The 21475-nt window shown below is 34.3% G+C and overlaps 1 protein-coding gene across 10 annotated transcripts in view; it reads right to left on the bottom strand.

The window, feature by feature from the left end:
- Window positions 1-21475, bottom strand: part of HMBOX1 (homeobox containing 1) — a 185228-nt gene that overhangs the window by 87778 nt on the left and 75975 nt on the right. For all 10 annotated transcript variants that reach the window (XR_004425653.1, XM_033135064.1, XM_033135058.1 and 7 more), the window contains exon 4: window positions 17395-17480. Coding sequence is in view for 9 of the 10 variants with exons in the window: in XM_033135064.1 (XP_032990955.1) it covers window positions 17395-17480 (86 nt within the window). In the remaining variant the exon portion in view is untranslated. The remainder of the gene's footprint in view (window positions 1-17394; window positions 17481-21475) is intronic.

The following is a 21475-nucleotide window of genomic DNA, read 5'->3' as shown; positions in this document are numbered from 1 at the left end:
CAGATATCCACAGCAAAAAACAAAAATATTGGACTCCTATCTCACATCATATACAAAAATTAAATCAAAATGGGTCGGAGACCTAAATATAAGAGGTAAAATTATAAAACTCTCAAAAGAAAACATAAATGTAAATCTGTGTGACCTTGAATTAGACAATGGATTCTTAGCTATGACACCACAAGCACCAATAACAAAAATGAGTTTCACCAAAATTAAAATCTTGTGCTTCAAAGGTCACTACCAAAAATGTAAAAATATCTGCAAACCCTATATCTATAAGACAGTTGTATCTAATATATGTAAAGAACTCTTATAATTAAAAATAAGACAAAACCAATTTTAAAATGGGCAAAGGATTTGACTAGATATTTTTCTGAGTAGATATACACATGGCTGAAAAGCACGTGAAAGACGCTAAACACCATGCGTCATTAAGGAAATACAAATCAAAATTGTACGATACCACTTCACAACCACTAGGATGGCTATAATTTAAAAGATGAATAATAACAAGTGTTGGTGACGATGTGAAGCCACTGGATTCCTCATACATTCGTGGTGCATTTGTAAAACAGAAAACAGTTTGACAATTCCTTAAAATGTTAAACATGGAATTATAACATGACCCACAATTCCATTCCTAGGTATAGTCCAAGAGAATTTGTTCACACAAAATCTTGTACACTAATGTTCACGGCATTATTATGCACAACAGCCAAAAAGTGGAAACAATCCAAATGTCCATCAACTGATGAATAGATAAAATGTGGTTTGTCCATACAATGGAATACCATTCAGGTACTAAAAGGAATGAAGTGGCGATACAGGCTACAACATGGATGAACCCTGAAAACAGGTTCACATAGTATATGAGTCTACTTTAGGAAACGTCCAGCAATTTGTCTGTAGGTGAATCTATAGAGACAGAAAGTTTAAGTTAGTACTTGCCAGGAGATGTGGAATTGAGGGACCCCATGCTTATAGGCATGGGATTTCTACACTGAACTGTATCTATATAGGAATATTCCCATTATTCTTCTTGCCTCATCCCTCTGGAACTGTTACCCTGAAACCAAAGATCATTGATCAACTATTCATAACTAAGACACTTTCAGAGAAACTTTCTTTCTCCAGGATGGAGGAGGCATGTGTCAGTGCATCGTTTTCTTTTGTTTGATTCAGAACTTCTGTTTGATTTACTTTACATTTCAAGGTTCTAGTGACTGCTTCATTAAAGATAGAGTTTTTTTTATTTTATTTTTGTTTATTTTTATTGTTTCTGTTGGGTTATGACGGACAGAAGTGGAACAAATTTTTTTCTGCTATTTTTAACCAGCAGTACTCCTCAATCTTCTAAAGTTTGGTGATCTAATGGGCAAAAACAAACAAACAAACAAAACCTATTAACTTGCAGTTGATTGTTCTTATTTAATTTTCCAAGAGGCTGCAAATCTTTTTGCATGTTTATTGGCCATTTATATTTCATCTTCTGAAAATTACATACTGACAGTCTGTGCAAATTTTTCTATTGGATTATTTGTTTTCATAATAACATGTAATTGCTTTTTTGTTAGCTCATAGATACCAATCCTTTGCTCGCTATACTGCAAATACCTTTCAGTGCGAATCTCGTTTACAGCATCTTTTGTTGGATATATACTTAAAGATTTTATACAGTTAAATCCATCTAACTTTACATTTTGGATTTTATGTATTACTTAGGAAAGGTCTCCTACTTCAATATCTACAAGAGATATTCCTATTCTACTTCAAAATAATAAAAATATTCCTAAATAAAGAATAAAGATATTCCTATTGCACTTCAAAATAAAGATATTCCTATTCTACTTCAAAATAATAAAAATATTCAATATTTTCTTATAACAATAGTGTAGAATCTTTTATCTAGCTTTAAAAAGTATATACTTATCTCTTTATTCCACATGGAAACTGATGTTTGTTTCTGGTGTGATGTTGCGATCTATCTTTTATTTCTTCATTTTCAAATAGATAACCAATGGGAAAACACCATTTCCTTATAGATTTGAAATACAGACAATGCAGGGGTTTGGGATGCCTGTGCAGTCAAAAATCTGCATTTAACTTTTGATTCCCCCAAAACTTAACTACTAATAGCCTACTGTTGATTGGAACCCTTACTGTAACATAAACAGTTGATTAATGAACATTGTGTAAGTTATATGTATTATATATCGTATTCTTATAATAAAGTGAACTAGAGAAAAGTGTTAAAATCATAAGAGAAACCACATTTACGATATTTATTAAAAAATAATCAACGTGTAAGTGGACCTGCACAGTTAAAACGTATGTTGTTCAAGGGTCAACTGTACTTTATTTAAGCTATATTTCCCTATATACGCGTACGAAGATCTATTAACGAACTCTGTTCTGTACAAGTGATACATCTATCAATCTTACAATATGATCTTATTTACTTACTTTAATCATATGGTATACTTTAATAACTGGTAAGGTAAATTTGTTCAAATTCTTTCCTCCGTTCTTTTTAAAAAATGTCTTAGTCATTATTATGCATTTTTCTTACAGATGAATTTTAAAATCATGTCAGAACAACAAAATCCTGTTGTGATTCTGACTGGTACCAAAGAGCACACAGACAATTGCTGATACTTGAGTTGAATCTAGCCAGTACACATTATTGTTGAGCCTGTGATAAGGTATGTATTTTAAAAATTAGTGCTTAAAAACAGAATCAGCCACTTCCCTCCCACACCTTATAACTCAAATATGTCTCAAGTGGAAGGCCCTATTCCACTTGAGACATACAGAGCTGCCTTACTCTTTTATGGATAAATGGTGCTCCGTAATATGGATGTACCATAATTTACCTAACTAGTCCCCTACTGATGGACACCTAGCTTATTTACAGCCTTTTGCTATCACATAATACGCTGCAATAAATATTCCTGTACATTCATCATTCTAGACATAAGCAAATATTTCTATAAGTTCCTAGAAGATAAATTACATAGTAAAGGAGGTATACATAAACATCAAAAAAGAAAAATAAGTTACACATACAACAGAATAATATATTACCATCAAGCTGAAATTTTATCTAAATCTCTATCTAAATAAATTTTACTTATTTATTAAACCAATATTTAGTTAGTGTCTGTGCATGGGATAAAGGCAAAAGACAGTCTAAAGTCGTTACTGAATTGTTAAACGTTAATAGTTGGTTCAAAATTATAGTATTTAGAAGGTGGGATACTGTTCATTTTTTGAAAACAGTGATAACAATGTAGAAATATGTAAAAACATTACATTGTACACCTTAAATATACACAATTTTATTTGTCAAAAGTTTTTAAAAATAAAAATACAAAAAGAAACAGAAAAAGACAACCCTATAAAAAATGGGCAACAGACTTAAATAGGCAATTAAATATGAACTCATGTTTAATCCAAACAGTAATCAGGGAAATGCATTAAAACTACAGTGATGGGAAAAAAAAAAAAAAAAAAAAACTACAGTGATGGGAGTTGCTAAGAGAGTAGATCTTAAAAGTCCTCATCAGAAGAAAAAATAATTTTTTGTAACTACTTATGGTGAAGAATGTCACTATATACAGTGACTTTCTGTGTGATCATTTTGCAATATATACAAATTTCGAATCATCATGTTGTACACCTGAAACTAATAATTTTACATATCAATTATACCTCAATAAAAAAATAAAAATTAAAAATAAAATTAAAAATTGCACTTAAAAACCATTCCATTTCTTTCAGGTTGGTAAAACTTAAAGAAATCTAACAATGTACCAATTATTGGCAAAGATGGAGGGCAATGGTTAGAGGGTAGATGGTTACAACTGATTTTGAGATCAATCCAAGCAGCATGTTCATCAATGTTTATACCACGTTTCATTAAATCTACAACAACATTGATTATAAGATGCATCATTATGTTATGTACCAATGAAAGAATAAAACTGCCACAAAAAAGAACCAACAACAAAAATGGTGGTAATATTCTTTATATACTGATGCGGGATAATTTCCAATTTAGAAAAGCTTGATGTGTGTATAGCATACCACCTGTTTGGCAAAAAAGGAGAAAAGAACTGTAGACAAATTTATTTGCTTACAAATGCATAAAATATCTCTGCAGAAACTGATAACATTAGTCTCTTCTAGAAAGGGTACTATGTCTGAGAGGCAGAGATAGGAGAGACTTAGCACTGAATATACTCTTATATGTACTTCTGAAGTTTGAACCAAATGAAGATACTTTCTAATATAAAAACTAAACATGTGTTTCATTTTATTTTTAGTTTAATCATAGGCTTTTATTTCAGTAATAAGAATATATAGAAAATTTCAAAATTCCATTTTAGGGAACTAACTCCGTTCAGAAGATATTTGAGAATAACTTGTTGTGCAGTCATCACAACTGACATTCCTTCCGTTGAGAAATAAAATGAAGATACTAGACAAAATCCTGGTAAGGTCAGCAAGTAGAGGGAACACAGGGCGGAGAGAAGGCAGATCTTGCCACAGGGGAGCTGGACATTCTCCTCCCTACTTTCTAACTCTGCTCAGGATATTAGCTGTAATTATCTAAACAACATTTTTTAAGGCAATTTTGTGCATGCCAAACTGTGGAAGGATAGTCATGATGAAGCAAGTTTCCTATGCTTACGTCAAAATGAAATTCACATAGTATTTTTTTAGATGAAAAAGAAAGGAGTACTTTAATAGGTTCCCAATAATTGTGGATATTCTCTGATACTACACTAAAACTTGACAAGTGATGTATTCTTTTCTTTCTCATAATAAAAGTCAGTTTTATTAAATGATATATTCTTAAAGGTTAGAATTTGCAATCTAAAATCAATTCACTAAACTTTTTTCATACTTACATTAAAATCCACTGATCTACCTTGAACTTTTTTTATTGTGTTAGTTTTAGGTGTATAACATAATGATTTTATATATGTATATATTGTGACATGATTACCACAGTAAGTTTGTTAATGTCCTTCACCACACATAGTTAGACATTTTTTGTGTGGGATGGAAACTTTTAAGATCTACTCTCTTAAGCATCCTTCAATATACAATCCAGTATTAATTAGAGTCACCATGCTGTACATTATGTCCCCAGGATTTATTTATCTTATAACTGGAAGTTTGTGCCTTTGGCCATCTTCACCCATTTTGTCCCCCCATCCCCACCTCTTGCAACCACCAATCAATCTGTTCCCCATATTTATGGGGTTCTGGGTTTTTTTTCGTGTGTGCGTGTGTGTGTGTGTGTGTTTTTTAAGATTCTGCATATAAATGATACCACACAGTATTTGTCTTTCTCTGGCTTATTTCACTTAGCATAATGCCCTCAAGCTCGGTCCAAGTTGTCGCAAATGGCAAGATTTCCTTTATGGCTGAATAATATTCCATTATTCATACATCAATGAACACTTGGGTTATTTCCATATCTTGGCTACTGTAAATATGCTGCTGTGAATACGGGGATGCTATATATTTTTAAAGGTTCATTATTAAGTGGTCCAAGGTGAGAAACCTTATGGTTAACACATTTAGTCTCAGGAAGCTTAGCTTTAGAAAAGTCAATTTTTGGAGAGAGATGAAGGGGAAATGATTTCTGGCCAAACATTAAGCAGTATAATGGTTAATAATGATAATAATAAAAAAACTTCTATGGCATTTACTATGTGCCAGAAACTTTACATAAACTAACTCATTTAGTCTGCTTAAGAATCTTGCTAAATGGTTATTATTATTCTCATTTTCCAAAACAGGAAACTGAAGCTTAAGACATTTAGTGACTTGCCCAGAGTTACGTAACTAGTAAGTGACAGAAATCACATTTTGAACCTTCAAAGTCATGCTCTTCATGTACTACACTGGCTCTCTATACTGAAATGCTATGTGCAAAACACTGGCTTTGTAGCAGGACGAAGAGCAATTAGCTATGTATGTGACTACAGGTAAATGACCTAATCTCCTCAGGCCTCAGTTTTCTCATCTATAACTGAAGAAGTTAACACCTGGCTCTCAAATAGATAAAAACAGTTATCACAGCATCTAGTACTTGGTAAGTATTAAAATAAATTATAGCTAAAAATAAAAACCCTCTAAAAAGAGAGGTTTAGCTAGCAAGATGCATATAGTTAAACAAAAAACTTATTTACAGGACTACATGCTGCCCTGGTAGGTAGTTGGCGCAATGATAAAGCTGAGCTAATGAATGAAAAATAGCATGGGCAAAAATGGTTTAAGAGACATTGTTCATACTAAATATTATAATGCATGCTAATAATTATTTTAACACATGGCACTCAAACATTTCAAAAACACTCTTTATGTCCTAAAAAAAAAAAAAAAAAAAGTAAAGAAAAAAGAAAATCAAGACAAACTGGTAAGAGATATCCTGCAAACAATATTTAGCAATGAAGGGCTTGGGCACAACAATCTTTATGTTTCAAACAAAGGAGAAAAAAACACTTTTACGAAAATAGCATATTCTAGCTCTTAAAATGTCTCAAAACATTAAATAAAGATCACATTAAAAATGTTCCTAAAAACCTTTCCCCATGTTTCTCATCAAGAGCAATAACAACTGAGGCAATATGATCTGGACATGTGCATTAAAATCAGTGTGTTCAAAACCAAAATATCCATGGGTCAGCTTGGGAACAGATTTAGAGGTAGGTCACTCTATATTTTTATAACTACTCCCGAAAGCAAAGTGTCATAGTTTAAGTGAGTAAACACTATGTTCTTTACTCAGGTATACTAGGGCACAGGGGAAGAACTACTGCTGTATCTAAAGCAAATTCAATTTGGTTTGGGGTTTGTAACCCTGCCATTTTAGGCAACTGGCAAGAGAAAAATATTTCTGCCAAGGGCAAAATCATGTAGAAAAGTACAGACAATCTTTGAGGTATTAAGGACCCAATAATTCCTACTACTCTGTATTTTGTTCTGTTGACTTCAGTATAGGGTACAAGCCCTACAGAATTAGATCTATTAATAGATAGTAAGTCATGACCAAGTGTAAGATATTCACTATAATAAAAAAAGCACAGTCTCAAAATGAAGATATTTAAGGAAGAAATAATACCAATTTCATACCAATTCTAGAAATATAAGAGATGGGAACACTTTCCAACTTGTTTTATAAGGCCCATTATCATAACAAAACTAGACAAGGGCATTACAAGAACAGAAAAAACAAACAAAACAAACACAGAATAATAACCCCTCATGAACACAGATGCAACAATTCTTAACAGAATACCAAGCAAATTGAATCAAATTATATAAAAAGGGTAATACATCATGATTCAGTTGGGTTTTTCCCAGAATGCAAGGCTTGTTTAACATCTGAAAATCAATCAATGTAATTCACCATATTAACAAGATTAAAAAAGAAAAAAACATGTGGTCATCTCCACAGATGTAGAAAAAATATTTGACAAAGTACAACATCCATTCACGATAAAAATTCTCAGAAACTAGAAATAGAAGTGAACTTCCCTTGAAGGGCATCTTGATAAAGGGCATCTATAAAAGCCTGCAGATAAGATCATACTTAATGGTGAAAGACTGCATGCTTGTGCCCTAGGACTGGGAAAAAGGCAAGGGTGGCTGCTCTCCTATTCATCATCAGTGGTCCTTAGTGAGTGCAATAAGGCAAGAAAAAGAAATAAAAGACATACTCATTGAAAAGGAAGCAGTACAATTTTCTCTATTAACAGATAACATGATTATCCATGTAGAAAAACCCTAAGAATTTATCCCTAAAAAGCTCTTAGAACAAATAAATGAATTTACAGAATAAATGAAGATTACAGAATAGAAGGTCAATATACCAAAATCAATTATTCTATGACACAAGAAACAAACAACTGGAAATTGAAATTAAAAATAGGACCAATATAAATAGTACAGAAAACATAAAATATTTAGAGATAAATTTAAGAAAATACGTACAAGATCTATACTCTGAAAAGTATTAACATGGTTAAGAGAAAAGAAAGAAGACAAGCAAATGGAGAGATACACCATCTTTGTGGATGGGAACACTTAGTATGATTAAGATGTCAATTCCTAATGCTATTAGATTGATCTATATTCAACAGAGTCCCAATCCCAAGCTCAAGACAAATATGCTATTCTGTAAGAAATGAAAAGCTGATTTTTAAAGGTATATCTTAATGCAAAAGACTTAGAATATCAAGGGCAATCTACAAAAAGAAAAACAAAGTTGGGAAGAATTACACTTTCTGATTTCAAGACTTACTGTAAGTCAACAATAATTTATAGTTTGTATTGGTATAATGATAGATATAAGACTAATGGAACACAATAGAAAACCCAGAAACAGACCCACATATACATATTCAATTGGTTTTTGACAAAGGTGCCAATGTACTTGAATGGAAAAAGAGTAGTCTCTTGACCACTGCTGACAATTTCAACATACGGTGCTCCAATAGTTGGATATCCACATGGAAAAAAAATACGTCCTAATCCTTACCTAACACATGCAAAAATTAACTTGTTTTGGTTCATAGACCTCTATGTATGAGCTGAAACTATAAAATCTCTAAAAAAAGAAAAAACATAAAATCTTTGAGACTTCAGTTAGGCAAGTTTTCTTAAGACACAAAAAGCGTGAGCCAAAAAAGAAAAAAAAAAGATAAATATAATTCCATCAAAATTAAAAACATTTGCTCTTTGAAAGCTATTAAGAAAATGAAAATGCAAGCCTCAGACTAGGATATCTGTATGTCCACCTATTTCAGGACTTGTACCCAGAAAATACATACAACTCTTACAATCAATAATAAGGCAAACAAGCTGATCAAAAAATAATGGACAGGGGCCGGCCCGGTGGCTCAGGCGGTTAGAGCTCCATGCTCCTAACTCCGAAGGCTGCCGGTTCGATTCCCACATGGGCCAGTGGGCTCTCAACCACAAGGTTGCCAGTTCAATTCCTCAAGTCCCGCAAGGGATGGTGGGCTCCGCCCCCTGCAACTAAGATTAAACACGGCACCTTGAGCTGAGCTGCCGCTGAGCTCCGGATGGCTCAGTTGGTTGGAGTGCAATCTCTCAACCACAAGGTTGCCGGTTCAACTCCCGCAAAGGATGGTGGGCTGTGCCCCTTGCAACTAGCAAGGCGACTGGACCTGGAGCTGAGCTGCGCCTGACACAACTAAGACTGAAAGGACAACAACTTGACTTGGAAAAACAGACCTGGAAGTACACACTGTTCCCCAATAAAGTCCTGTTCCCCTTTCCCAATAAAATCTTTAAAAAAAAATTAAAAAATAAAAAGTTTGACAGACATTTCACCTAAGATATATGAATAGCAAATGAACATATGAAAAGATGTTCAACATAATTAGCAAAATATAACTAGCATAATTAGCAAAATATAAATTGTAAAATACAACTAGAGTGAGATGTCATTACATATGCACTAGAATTGCTAAACTTAAACAGAAGCATGAATACCAAGTGTTGAAGAGAATGCAGAGCAATTGGAAATCTCATATATTACTCGTGGGAACGCAAAATGGTATAGCCACTTTGGAAAACAGTTTGGTAGTTTCTTAAAATGTTAAACGTATACTTACCAATAACCCCACAACCCCAATCCTAGGTATGAGAAAGGAAAAAATTATGTCGACACAAAAGTTGTAAACAAATGTTACAGGAGCTTAATTCACAACAGCTAAAATTTGGAAATAATTCAAATGCCCATCAACTGATTAATGTATAAACAAATCTTGTTATATCCATTCAGTGGACTAATATTCCGCATTTCAAAGTTACAAATTACTAATATACGTAACAGCAGCATGAATCTCAAAAGTATCATGAGTGAAAAAAGTCAGGCACAAAAAGGCTGTATGTATGATCCCAGTCACATGACATTCTAGAAAACACAAAAATATACTGACAATGCATATTAGTGGTTGCCAGAGACTTGCAGTAGAGAGAGGTATGTGACTGAAAAGAAGAAGGAGAGAACTTGTTGAAATACTGACAATGTTTTATATCTTGATTTTGGTAATGGTTATACCACTGTATATATTTAGTACAAGTCAGAGAACTCTACTCTTATGCAAATTTTATCTCAATCGAGGTGATTAAAAACAAAGGAAACAACACATGCCCCTGCATATCTTAAGTTTATTCTGTGAGGATCAAATGATATAGTCAAATTTAGCTGAAGTTGACACATGCTGATATTAAAAGCTCTCTTAAAGGCCAAAGAATTTGAACGAGTGTTTCAAAATTTTATAAGCCTCTCAGATATCACAGCCCTCAAGCTTGGTTGGGTTGGTTAGTTCAAGTTCCTTACTTAACTAAAGTTAGCAACTATACACATTACTAAACCTAGTACATTTTGCTGACAGAACAAATTATTTGTGGCAACTGATGTCAAATCCTTTAAGATCTATCCCTGAGTAAATTTCAAGAGTTAACAGGATTAATTCCTCAATGCATAAAAGACCGTTATCTATAGTTTACAAAAAATGGTACTTACTCCCATCAGAGCCTTCTTCTGCACGAAGTTATTCACATGTACTACAGGTGAACTTTAGGTTTGGCTATTTTATCAGACACAGATACCTTCTGACTTTCTTACTCGGCTATTACTTCTTCTTTCTGTCATTGATCCCGGTCCACTTGTTTTCAATATAAGGAAAATTAACTTAGGTAAGAAATATTTCATAAAACTGTGGATGGAATATTAAACCTTCAGTGCAGACTTTTCTCCACAATCTTAGGAAACAATACTTGAAGGGGGCAGGAAGGGGAATGAAACTTACTGAAGCAGGTGGGAGGGGAGGGGGAAAACCACATCTGTTGCCTAATCTTTAAAAGTCACTTTTGTCAAAGCTTATGGTAGAATAAAAAAATTTTACGTATAGTATCTACTTTAAATACAAGTGGCAGAGAAATCTTGTTTTATACTTGAAAACCAACTTTCATAACTTTTAGACTAAAAATGTACATCCCTTTACACTGCATATGAGATGCTGAAAGCCCTGGGAGGACAATGCATTTCAAGTAGAAAACTGTTTTTCTACCAACAAGTTGTTAGTAATCCTCCGAAATTATTTTCACTTAGCCATCACCAAAGTGAGAAAACGTGGGTATTGGATATAGAGGTTGAATGTTTTCCTATGGGGAAAAAAAAGTAACCTTATGTGTTATGTTTACAAGAAAACAGTTTGCCAAGAATTTGCTGAAGTTAGGAAAAAAAATGAAATAAAGAGAATTGTTTGAATCATAGGACGCCATCTGTTCTTATTCTAGAGAGGCTGCAAGTCAAGAGAAAAATCCTAAAACGTACTCTGTAAAAACATTTATATTGTTGGCAACTGAAGTCCATTCAAAGATTTGAAAAGTTTCCTCCTAAAAGAAACAAAAAACTCTAAACCCTTTCAATTTGGAGATACACAGTTACAACTCACATGTAGAAATCTGCCCATTTTGTGACAGATAATAGCCTTCAAATTGGATATCTACATAAAACTACTAAAATTTACTAGGTAGGAATTGATGAAATCTTGTTAGAACAGTGTAATTATATTTGGTCGTATTATAAGAGAACAATGCCATCGTCTGTGATTTATGCCCTACCAACACTTCTTTTCTAACGTAGATATATAAGTTCTACTTGTTTATAGTAACTTTATCTGTAACTGCCCAAACTTGGAAGCAACCGAGATGTCCTTCAGTAGGAACATGGGTAATAACCTGTGGGACATCCAGACAGTGAAATATTATTTAGCACTAAAAGAAATGAGCTATCAAGACATGAAAAAATATTAAGAATGCTTAAATAGATATTACTAAGTGAACGAACTTCTTGTTTATCTTACTGTGGCAATCCTCTGAATCTATAAAAAGAAGCCAACCTGAAAAGGCTACATACTGCATGATAACATTCTGGAAAAGGCAAAACTATGGAGACAGTAAAAAGATCAGTGGTTGCCTTGGGTTGTGGGGAGGGAAGGAGGGAGGGTTGAAGAAGAGGAATACAGAGGATGTTTAGGTAGTGAAACTATAGTATCATCTTATATCATCTTATAGTATCATCTTATGATTCTATGATGGATACTTGTCATTATACGTTTTTCAAAACCTCTTGGAACGTACAAATCCATTTATACGTAATGTAAACTATGAACTCTCGGTGATAATAATGTGTCAGTGTAGGTTTACTCTGGTGCCACATGCCGACAGCAGGGGAGGGCTGCGTGTGTGGAGGGCACGAGGCACGAGGTGTGATTAACAAATATGGTGAATGTTTAAATTTAAAAAAAATTATTACAGTAAAAGACACATTGCCATTAATCCCTCACAAAATACTCCCCTTCGATTTGAACACACTTAATCCCATTGTTCTTGCCATTCTCTGAAGCAGTTCTGGAAGTCCTCTTTCCTGAGTGTCTTGAGTTGTACTGTTGTGGCTGCCTCGATGTCCTGAATTATTTTGTCTTTGGGGAAGAGCCAGAAATCACACGGTGCCACATCTGGTGAGTAAGGTGGATGAGGCCACACTGTAATGTTTTTTTTTGACAGAAATTGCCATATACCAGAAGCGATGTGTGACACAGAGTGTTGTCATAATGGAGGATGAAACCATTTGCCCATTTCTCAGGCCATTTTCTATGCACATTGTTTCTTAAATGTTCATAAAGACACTCAGGAAACAGGACTTCCAGAACTGCTTCAGAAAGAGGCAAGAACGATGGGATTAAGTGTGTTCGACGAGAGGGGGATTAATGGCAATGTGTCTTTTACTGTAATACATTTTTTTATTTAAACGTTCACTGTATTTTTTGATCACACCTAATATATGGCAACTACTTTCCACTCACTTTTGCTGTGAACCTAAAACTGTTCTAAAAAACAAATTCTATTTTTAAAAAAGGTATATTGACACTTTAAGTGGTTTTTAATATCTGGTCTGAAGTTGTCTGATTAGGGAGGGGATCAATATATCCCCACCTTTGTAAAGGAATTATTACAATTAAATTGAATAAGTAGTGTTTTGATCTTTCATTTTAAAGATAAATTAAAAAAGGAAAGTGGTCTGAATACAGTTGGAACATTTCTAAAACTGGTTCAGAGTGCCTGTTTACACAAATTCTTGTATTTTGGGAATGAGCCACTAGATATGGGTAAGATGCACACTTGTTAAATGTACTCAACAGTTTAAAAACAGAACAGAACTTGACAACTAGAAAGGTACTTAGAAAATATTTGGTCAAAGTCCCTCATCTTATAAATAAGGAAAGTGAGGTACAGACAATCTATGAATTTGCCCGGGGTCACAGGCCTATTATTTAATGAGAAAAAGACTAGAACTTTGGTACTCTCAAGTGTAACGGCTGCTTTTCCACTATACTATTATCACTCAAGAAAACAAAATTATGATAAATTTCTTAAAATTCTGAAATGCTAATTTTTTTCTTTCCATGTATTTACAAGAGGACACGAATCCTTTTCATCTTCAGAATGTTTAACAGTATAAATCTATTCATTATCCAAAAATACATTGAATTAAAAAAAACCAAAAACCATGTTTCTTACTATAGTAAAGGCTGTGCTCCCCTACCCCGTCACTGTTAGTGAGACTTCAGACTTTTGTTTGGCGATGACCTCTTACAGAGGTAAAAAGCCACCCTTGGTGAGAGCAGCTGTGACTCTGTGAAAGAAGCTACAAATAACATGCTGGGAAATTCAGCAGGCACTGCTATTATATCCTGTTTATACTGTCATTTTTCCTATCAGCAGGATATTATTTATACAGACCCCACCCTTGAACTTCTTGTTTATCTTATTATAGAAATCCTCTGAATCTATAAAAAGAAGACTCTGTGTTTGTTTCTGGAACAAGCACATGTGTTACAATTTTGCACCTCACTACACTTTTTTATTTAGCATTTTCTTTAGTTATGCACCACTTGTTCTCCTTTGTATCTCAGAGTTGATTTATTTCATTATTTCATACATTAAATAGAGTTGAACTTAACTGACTTTCAGAGACTTCATCATAGGCTAGAGGTTCCAGATCACCACACCCTAAACTGTATTTTGGGGTAGATTTTATCAGGTAGATATATCCTTCTAAGATACACCTGACTGATTTATTTAAAGGCAGAAAAATGTGCCTATGTACTGATCAAGTACCCTAGTGAGTGAGCCCTGGATACCTAAAAGGCTGCCTGACTCAGGCTACTCTCTCCCATGTGGGCCAGTTACAAAGGCCAGGCTCTATACTGGTTCTCACTAATTCAATCGCTTTTCTGGGATGAAAAGCCCTGCCCCTGAGTTTAGCTCGATGACTGGACAGGCTGGATGAAACTGTAACACAATAACAAATAAGAAACACATGAATTCAGTAAATTGACCAATGGGACAATGAGCCAATCTAGTTACAAATGATCCTCATTCTCATGCCTGTGGAAATAACTGAGTTGAAATAGGTAAAAAAAAAAATTGTGAGTTTGTTCCTTAAGGGCAGAAGTTCATACAGCATTTGTTGAGCAAATAAATAATTATTTCTGGACAGGACACGTCCCTGGACAAGGTCATACTGGATAAATGTTCACATGTACAGCTGTGTTAGCTTCATCGATACTGCTTTGACCTACAAGGAAGCTAGGCAAACATGAAATCTTCAGAGAGCATGTACAATGCTAGACTCTTTGGGAATGTACAAAAAAGATCGCTGCTAAAAGAACATTACTCTAAAATGCATAACTAAAATGAAGTTTAGTACCTCACTGGTGGTGAACTAAGTCTAATTATTTTCAAACAATAAATAAACAAATTATATATATATATGTATATATATATAATAACTGAGGTAATCTTGATAAATAGGAATTGATAGGCTGAGGTGAGGTGAAAGCCATCCTAGGCACAGCCAACAATTTGTAAGCATCCAAGTAAGTAGAATTCTGGGAATGGTGAGTAATTTATTTCAGCTAGGTCACATACTGAATAGAAGATGACAATAAAAAGAAGGCGGGAGTCAAATTATAAGGAGTTTCATATTTCAGACAATGGAGAACCATGAAAGATATCTAATCAAGGGAAAATGAACCCAAGGTTTCGATTAGTAATGAAGAGAAGTAAGAATAAGTTGGGGTGAGGCTTCACCTGAACAAATAAATAAATAAATAAATAAATAAATAAATAAATAAATAAAGTGATCGATCGATCGACTGATTGACTGATTAAATAAGTTGGGGGTGAGGCTGAAATAGCGGAAGAAGTTTTTAACAGTACCAAATCCTATAATTACAGTAGCAAAAGAAAGGTCCACGTGATACAACAGATAATAAATGTGTAAAAATATTTTCAACTTTTGCTTTCCAAAACAGGAGATGGCACCAGGATGCCCATTGCTGAGTGGGGCAATGATAAACAATGCCAATCTATTGAAGTTAATGTCAGGAAAGCTTACCAGTCTCCTACAACAGTGCTTTCTCAAACCCAAATCACCTGGGGATCTGGTTAAAAGGTAAATTCTGACTCACTAGCTCTAGGGCGGTGTTTTGTTATATCTCTAACAAGCTCCCAATACTGCTGTTCCATGGACCACATTTTGAGTAGCAAGATGCTAAAACATCTTTCAGTTTCCCTTTCCAAAAAGGCAGTATTTGATGTACTGTGTTTAATTCATTATGGTATACCTAATGCTTTTAGATATGCCTAAGAAATTCCTTTTAAAGGTATTATAATTTGCATCAATGTTGGATCAGTTTCAAACGCTCAGTTTTTTTGTTTGTTTGTTTTTTTTCAAAAGATCAGTTTTAAAAGTCCAAGATGACTCAAGATTCAGGGTATTCAACACTCAGAAATACTTCCACGTGGACAAAATCAACTGCACTATAACATGACAATTTTGTCATTCTTTTCGGGCTGGCAAACTAAAAGATAGTACTGCTTCTAATCTTGGGGGGGTGAAGTAAAAGCTCTGAAAGATAACACTCTATCTTTTCGTAGTGCACATCAGTGGGTTTTTGTAAAACCCACTTAACTTGCCCTTACTGCGCCCTTGGCACCATACCCCAGTCCTGAATAAATAAAAGTCACTATTTAAATATCCTACTGGAAAACACCTGAAGATCGCATAGATTGAATTCACACATTGTCCTTTTGTTTAATATTTCTGTACAAAAGGGTATGGCTTTAATTAAAGGCTTCTACCATGAACAGAGGTATCATTTATAAAAATATATTACTAGTGTAATATATTACACACACACACACACACACACACACACACACACACTGGCTGACCTTAAATCCTTGAGACAAAAATTTAAGACTTCTGAAATCTCAAGTTTCATATTTAACCAAATTAATGGTCAATAACAACCTTTTAGGTAAATTATCTTCAACATGTATCAATGTCTAGAGAAGAGAAATAATATCTTAAACCTAGAAAGTACAGTTGAAGATCAGATCCAGTTATTTCATTGTAGAGGTAAGAAATTGAGGCGCAGAGGCTAAAAAAGCCAAAGTCACAGAGCTGCTAGTGGCATGTTAAAAAAAAAAGGGGGGGGGACCAAATTAATTTTCACATGTATCAACGTACAATATACAACGATGAATCAACTACAAAGTGTAGTTGAAAGACTTTCTGGTTCCTCTAAGGACTAAAGCACAGTTGGTTTTACAAATTATTGATATCCAAAAAAGGAAGACGACATACCAATAAAGAAAAGACATGCTACCCCAAAATTTAAGAGCGTCATAAAAAATGCAATCTGAATAGAGAATGACACATATACACCACATACTTGGGATGGTGCTGCCGGGGGTGGGTAATGGGATGGGATATAAAAAACAAAGAGAAGACAATGGTAACTCGTATCTTCTCAGTAATGGTCTGAGGAAAGCTTTCACATACAGAAAACAACTTCCTTTGCTCTCATGAATCATTGTTTTAATTGGTAAAACTGAGAATTAGATTTGGAGGACTGCAAAGCTTTTAAATATATGAAATGTAGATAGCAGTTGGATGTGCATGTGTCATAAGCTCTGTCACAATTACAAGAAAACCCAGAGAACCCTTTTTTTAGCCATAAAATAGGGGATTTTGTGCTCTTTACAAATGCTATTAAAATTTACTAGCACAAGTTAAAAAAAAAAAACACTGGAGAAGTTCCATGATATCGGAGACAATGGGTTTAAATCACAGGCATACATTATTATGCCTAAGTTGACAGATCTGCCCTGCAATGCAGAAATGCAAGCAATAACCCAACATCTGCACCAGAAGGCAGAGACGAGACATGATTCCAGAATAAAGGGCTCTTCAGCTCTTACCTGTTACCTGTGCAACAACTGCTTGGGAAATCCTCCGATTGGCAAGAAAGGCTTTGATTTCCTCTTTTATCACACTGCTGTCCCTCCTAACAAAAACAGAAGACAAGACCAACAATGTATGTTGAAGGTAGAAATCCTCATCTTTGCTAAGAAAGGTGAAGCAGAGGTGGGGAGGACACAGAAAGAAAGGACACAAAAATAAAGGGATACAGACCAAGCCTGTGTGAAACATGGAATTAAAACAAACCGAGAAACACCAGATATTCAAGTCCTAAAACACCACACTGTCAGACAGACGCTTGAGTGAATGCCACAGTAGATATAAAGTTCATACCAGAGGATGTTAATCGCATGCTGTGTATAATTCACATTAGGAACAAGGCTGCCATATGGTATACACAGAGTTTCATTACTGGGGAAATGAATATATCTTACACAGACAGAAATCCTAGAAAAATAAAAAGCAACAACAACAAAAATCAGTTGTGAGTAGATTGTGGGGTCGCATGTTAACTATGCAACTGCATAAATAATGTGCAGTTCATTTTAAAACCTTTGTTGAAAGAATAGAAATCATCATCACTCTCACAACTGCTAAAATATTAGCCATTTTAAGAAAGGCTTTGCTTTTTAATTTGCCTTATTTCCTGGTATAAATCAAAAAAATTTTTAAGTGGGGTGAGCTGCATATAAAACTTTAATACAAAAAGGCACTTATTAATTCCCTATTACATGTTATATACAGAATACATCATACTTAAAACTACACTATTTTCTGTGTCCTTGGGATTACATATTATAGACCTAATTTTTCCTCCACTAAGATGCCTTATAATTTTTACTTATTTAAAAAATTCAACAAATTCTCAAAAGACTAGACATTCACTACAATGACAATGAGTGGCAAGAGTTCTGTTTCTCTACCAAAACACTATTTAAATTATACTTAACAGTGACTGATTTCTCTTTGAATGCTTTATGTTCAAAAGGATTAAATAAATAGAGCACTGATTTTTGTTCAAGTCTCCAAACAATATAGAATAGTGGTAACTTATAATCTAATACAGGAGTCAGCAAACTGTAGCCCATGGGCTAAATCTGGCCTCCCAATTGTTTTTACACAACCTATGAGCTAAGAATCATTTCCACAGATGAACATTTGCAATCAACTTGATGGCAGGAAACACTATCTAAACATGAATTAAAGCTAATTATTGTTCCTGCTGCAATTCTATTCTTCCCACTAGTAGGCCTGTATTTTTAAAACTGTATTTAATTATTATTATTCTATATTGAATTTTGTCAATAGAAATGTGTGCCTATTTGTTTTCTCTCTTGCATTCAAGAGAGAAATATTATACTCTCAATATTATACTCTCAATTTTGCATCTTGGCCACAGTCATGTTTACCACCTAGCCCTCTACAGAAAAAGTTTGCTGACCCTTGATCTGAGACAAAGGGATCATGAAATCTTTACAAATCATATTGTGAATGAACCACAAACTCTGTATAGAAGCTCAAGTCTCTCTACAGATCATTTGGAGAAACGCCAAGAAAAGTATCCCACCTAAAAGGAATCAGTTGTGACTTAATTTAGAGCTGATATTTTAGCCCCTTGGTGAGGATGGGCTGTGAGTGGACTCCATGTTCCCTTTCGGGAATTCTGGAAAAGAGCAGAGAGATGACAGTAGGGACAGCTTACAATCTGAAGCTCTACAGTATGTTCCGGATCTACTCGTTGGAAATCCTAATCAAAGATTCCTAGTGGGAGAAAACAGAGACTCCGCTGCCTAATCAATATCTAAAATTTCTCATACTGATCTAAGTTTTGATTTAGGTACTGGCTAGATTCCTTCCAAAATGCTAGTTTATATTTGAAATATTTCCTTGAAAAATATGCATTCTCATTTCATTTTAAAATTGTGTATTTGAAAGAAAAAGGCAGAAATAAAAACACTTTAAAGTCAAACAAAATACACTGCTGAGTAAAATATAGGCAATGCAGACTAAACAGCTCTCAAATATCCATCAATAATCAGTTGAGCAAGGGATAACTTCAGCAGTATCTATTTCAATTGGCTGAGGTACACAAAACAACCAAATCATTTGGTTTCTGACACAGATGCAAAACTAATGTGAAAAAAATTTTAAATAAAACATTGCATTTCAATCTACAGAGTGTCCTTCTAGGAAAATAAAACCTGAGTGTAAGAGAATATTTATTAAGGTTAAATTAAAAAATGTGCTTTTGTGGGAAAAATGATTAAATGGTATTTTCTTGACTACTGATTTGAATTTGAATTTAAATCAATTTATTTTAAATCAAATCCAGTGAGAGTAGACACTCGATCATACAGAGGAGATAATACTCAATTATTCCAACAGGGAATATCCAGTTTGTGAATTATTCACAGCCTTGCAGTATGACATTACCAAGCACGGCAAAAGGTCAGCAGGAACCCCAAAATGTGTGCAAAATAGCAGCAACTCATTTACCCGCTCACAGACTATATTTTTAGATAGTTGGCAACTTTGTAAGTAACCATAATGAATTAAAAAACAGTAATAACCTCTTTACTCAACTGTTTTACCAGAGAGAAGCATTTTTGAACTGAAGGAAAATATAAGACTTAAAGATGAGGGTGTGCTTGGGCAAGTCATTTGATAAACCTGGACACTGCATCATCACCTGGTAGGTAATACTGATAACATTAATACCCCCGTCACAAGGCTCTTAAGATTTTTCTCTAAGCACTGAAATTAAACATAAATGAAATTCAATACTGTGTGTGTGTGCCTGTGAGTGTATAACACATAAAATCATAAACTCTACAATGTAAAAAATTTTGGAACTATAACAGCACTACATAAACAATGACTATTTTTTTTTTTTTTAAAACCTTAGAAAGAATCCCAGCAAAAGAAGAAACAAATGATCTGCTGTAACTACAGAAGGCTGAGGTAAACATCTGTAGTGGGTACTTGAAGACACCATGGAAAGATTTCTAGAAAGTCATTTTAGACACAGCAGTGATGTGGCATTCAGTTGGTTTTACCAAGGACTTTCAAGATAGTCACAGCATTCAAGTTTCACTGTGGCCAATTCTCTTATGTATTTCAAAGACTTCCATTCTACTGGGTTGGCTTTGCTCTCTCAACTCTCACATGTTCCCCCTATTCTCTCCTCATTCTTTAACAACCTGTCTCTCCTACTGTACACACTGTACCCTGTGAAATCACCAGATTCTTGGTGAAAAACTCCTTTGTTTAGTCCAGATTTAAATCTCTCCTTTTCTCCTACTCCTTACTTCCTCTCTTCATCTGAAATTTGAAATCCTCTTTAAAGAGAATAAATCCCTTTTCCTCCCTTCGCTTATAAAAATCTCACACTTTCCATGATTTCTACTCAAGTCTTACGGAATTAAAATCAAAGATGTAGGCTGATCTTTGACTGCACAGCTTACATCCGATGTGAGCTACCGCTCTATTTGCATCTAACCACATCATCTCCTCCTACTGCCTTTTCCAAATCACAGCCATGCTGGATTCATCTATCTGGGTGATTTCCACATGAGGATAAAATTCTTCCTTTCTACCCTCCAGTGCCATTATTTTTATAACTTGCTAAACTTTCCATTGTTATCTACAGACCTTTCTAAGTGAATCTGGATGAATTAATCAGTAATACCTCTTTGTGGAATCACCCTTTTTAAAGATACAATTTGACTGTCATCTATTCAGAAAGTTCTCCCTGATCCTCAGAGCTGAAAAAGATCTTTTCTTCCAACAGCACTTTAACAATTCAATTATACTACCCACATGCTAATATGTTACATGCTATTCTGTATTATAGTTGTTTCTGATCTGGTCTTATCTCTTCCACTAGCCCGTAAAGTCCTTTAGCACAAAGATTATGTCTTCTTCATCATGGGGTTTGCACATAATAGAGCTTAATTCGTTCAAGAACAAATCTGTAGTTGGAGATAAAAGGTTGTGAAATAGAAAACCTGATCTATATAATTCATAAAACAGCTCTAAACTCTTATTCTCAAATATGTTTAAATTTCCCAAATCAAAATG

The sequence above is a fragment of the Rhinolophus ferrumequinum genome, chromosome 18, assembly GCF_004115265.2.
Source record: "Rhinolophus ferrumequinum isolate MPI-CBG mRhiFer1 chromosome 18, mRhiFer1_v1.p, whole genome shotgun sequence".
In the NCBI taxonomy this organism is placed as follows: domain Eukaryota; kingdom Metazoa; phylum Chordata; class Mammalia; order Chiroptera; family Rhinolophidae; genus Rhinolophus; species Rhinolophus ferrumequinum.
This window is presented reverse-complemented; position numbering and strand designations above follow the sequence as displayed.